Source organism: Thamnophis sirtalis, unplaced genomic scaffold (genome assembly GCF_051295495.1).
Source record: "Thamnophis sirtalis isolate CommonGarterSnake01/CBP01778 unplaced genomic scaffold, rThaSir2_p1.2 scaffold_9, whole genome shotgun sequence".
Lineage (NCBI taxonomy): Eukaryota > Metazoa > Chordata > Lepidosauria > Squamata > Natricidae > Thamnophis > Thamnophis sirtalis.
In genome coordinates this window covers 19,706-22,720 of record NW_028261389.1, presented here as the reverse complement: position 1 = coordinate 22,720, position 3,015 = coordinate 19,706, and the positions used below count along the sequence as shown (strand labels likewise).

Below are 3,015 nucleotides of genomic sequence, written 5' to 3'. Positions count from 1 at the left end.
GGCTTTTGGAATTCTTACTTTTATTTTAGCCTTAGCTGTAAAGGTGAAAAGCAGAACACCCTTGTTACCCCACTTTGCCAAGGCAGATAAAGGCTACCCCCTTGTCTTCTCCCTCCATCAAGGAGGCAGCGCGCGTAAGCCGCTTCCGGGGTCCGTGCCAGGGCTCTGCCAGTCTTCCTGCTGCTGCCATTAAAGCCCTTGCTGCTACGGGCGCCTTTGTGCCAGAGGGCCTAATGGTTCTCCCACGCTGGTCTCCTGCGTCTGAGTGGTTGACGGAGTCTTTGCTGGCCTTTGGAGACTTGGGAGAGACGGTAGCTGGAGAGGAACCCCTCCCTGAGCCCTGGCAGGCAGGCTGGCCCTGCCCCTGGCTCTGCTCTGCTGAGTTAGCCAGCAGTGTACATGGCCCAAATCTTCCCTGTATTGGAGCTCCTGAAGAAGCTGCCCTTTCTGCTCCTGCAGCTGACGCAGAATGGCCTTTAGGCCCTGGGCTCTCTTGATGAGGTTCAGCAGTTCATTGCGCAATCTCCCGTTCTCAGCTTTGATCTGCTTGGTGTGTTGGATGAGGCTGCGCACAGCTTCCTTCTCGGCCCTTTTGGCCAAAGCTTGGACCTTCTGCTGGGACTCCGTTTCATATTCCGCCTTCTTTTGCAGGAACTGGCTCTTCACGGTGTGCATTTGCTCAGAATGGTGGATTTTCATGGCTAGCAGGTCTTTCTCCAGCTCCCGGATACGGGCAAGCTGGTCCGACTGAAGCTCCTTGAAGGGCCTCAGTTCGTCAACCTCCTTGTTCATGAGGGAATACTTGGTCTCCATCTCAATCAACTGGCTGCTGACCTCCTTCTTCCTTTCTTTGAACTGCGAGATCAGCTCCTCCTTCTGCTCCAGGACAGAGGCCAGATCCGATTCGTTCTGGTCATGTAAGGAGATGATGGCGCTGTGGCACAGGAGAGTGCGTTTGGCCAAGTAGGAGAGGTAAGCTTTGCTGTTTTCTTGGATTTCCTGGGCTTCCTTGTCCAGGAATTCATTTTCATCTTGAAAGTGATCCACTCGATCTGAGTAGGTCTTGATATGCTCTGTCAGGGTGGCATGTTCCTTCTTCAGGTGCTGCTCTCTCTCGGTGATAAGTTCTCCAGAGGGGCTTGACTGCTTGGCTGTACTTTTCCTACCTCTCAGCTTGGTTTTCTGTTGTGCCATGCTGACAAATGAAAGGGCACAGGGTGAAACACAGTAGTTGTGTAGCCTGTATGGAGACAGCAGGTGGGAGAGTGTGATCAGAGATGCTACGAGAGGTTTGGAAGAAATTATGCTGCACTGGGAGGATAAAGGAGAGCTGGCGAAATAAATAATGGAACAGACAATTGGTTGTGCATTGAGTGGCACTGCCTACAGTTTGGCAACCAGTTGCTGCTCTGGGGAAATTGGTCCCGGGGCCCGTAACACTTACACTTTGTGTCCTTGTGGTGGCATTGCTAAGGAGCTCCGAGCAAAGTGGCCAGCGGGGGGGACTTGCTTTTCTTTTAACCCTTACAGCCACCCTCCCTTGGGACAGTGTGATCCCAATTTGGATCTGTGCTCAGAGGCAGTCGGTTTCATCCTGCCTTATATTTCTCACTGCTGAAATGCAAATTAAGATTTCTATTATTCTGACCTGTGGATAAATAAGCACTTGGTTTGTTTAAAAACTTGCAGTTGCTTTCTTGGTAAAATAAATATATTCAACCGTTGTATTATTCTGTGACTCTTGATTTTGTGATGATCATCATCTCTCTCGCGCGTGTGTGTGTGTGTGCGCGACAGGGGCAGTTTTTGGACCCCTCGTGTTGTAACACAATTGCTGGGGAGTTGTATGCCGGTTTGCTTTGGGTCCAATTAAAGAGGTTGTTTATCACTTTTAAAGCACTTCATAGCTACCTGAAGAACTATCTCATTCCAATTACATCAACCCGTCCCAAGGGCATGCAGTAGAGCCCATCGGCTGAAAAGTTTAAAACTGGTAGCTTCTGCCCCATGGAACATCTCACCCTTGCGGTGAGGTTGGCATAAATCGTCTGGCTTTTTGGAAGAGTGTTAAGACCTGTCTGTCAACTACTGTGGGGACACAACAGTGGCATGCAACTCAGCATGTGGCTGGTGGCTTAAGGGCGCCCCCCCCCCGTCTTGTTAACTTAATTGTCCTCCCTGTTAGGAAGTTTCTCCACGTCCCGTTTTTCTCTATTCACACTGGTATTAGCTTAAATGAGACATATAAAGTTCTAAACACAATTTTAAATGGAGCGTGTCTTAACTATTTTCTTCACTAACCTAATCTAAGGAGCCGAGGTGGCGCAGTGGTTAGGGTGCAGTACTGCAGGCCACTTCAGCTGACTGTTATCTGCAGTTCAGTGGTTCTAATCTCAGTGGTTCTAATCTCACCGGCTCAAGGTTGACTCAGCCTTCCATCCTTCCGAGGTGAGTGAAATGAGGACCCAGACTGTGGGGGGCAATATATGCTGACTCTGTAAACCGCTTAGAGAGGGCTGAAAGCCCTATGAAGCGGTATATAAGTCTAACTGCTATTGCTATAACGCAGCAAGTTTTTTTTTTAACAACTGTTGTTCAAATGGGGCGGGGGGGCATTCACTTAGGAACTGTCTTGCTTAGCGGTGGATATTCTGGGCTCCGTTTTGATTGTACGTTGAGGACTACCAGTACACCAAAACACGACTCTGGGTTTAAGCGACACCTTCACCTCCTTCGTGAAACAGCTCCGGGGTGATTCTGTGATGAAAAGATAAAAAGAGCCTGCAGGCTGAATTGGTTCCGTTTTCTCTTTCCCACAGGGTGCTCCAGAAGGAGTGATTGACAGGTGCACCCATTTCCGAGCAGGAAACATGAAAATACCTTTAACCCCGGGGATTAAGCAGAAGATCATGACAGTCATCCGTGAATGGGGCACCGGGAAGGACACGCTGCGTTGCCTGGCCCTGGCCACCCACGACAGCCCACCGAGAAAGGAGGATATGAACCTGGAAGATT

The 3,015-nt window shown here is 49.8% G+C and overlaps 1 protein-coding gene across 1 annotated transcript; it reads right to left on the bottom strand.

Annotated features, from left to right (window-relative positions):
- Positions 1-204: 204 nt before the first annotated feature.
- LOC106551077 (coiled-coil domain-containing protein 166) lies at positions 205-1,194 on the bottom strand. Its single transcript, XM_014069091.2, has one exon. The coding sequence runs from the start codon at positions 1,192-1,194 to the stop codon at positions 205-207; it is 990 nt and encodes a 329-aa protein (XP_013924566.2).
- Between the last annotated feature and the right edge of the window lie 1,821 nt (positions 1,195-3,015).

Excerpts from the sequence above, each read along its gene's own strand:
- LOC106551077 (XM_014069091.2), bottom strand. The coding sequence starts at position 1,194 with ATGGCACAACAGAAAACCAAGCTGAGAGGTAGGAAAAGTACAGCCAAG.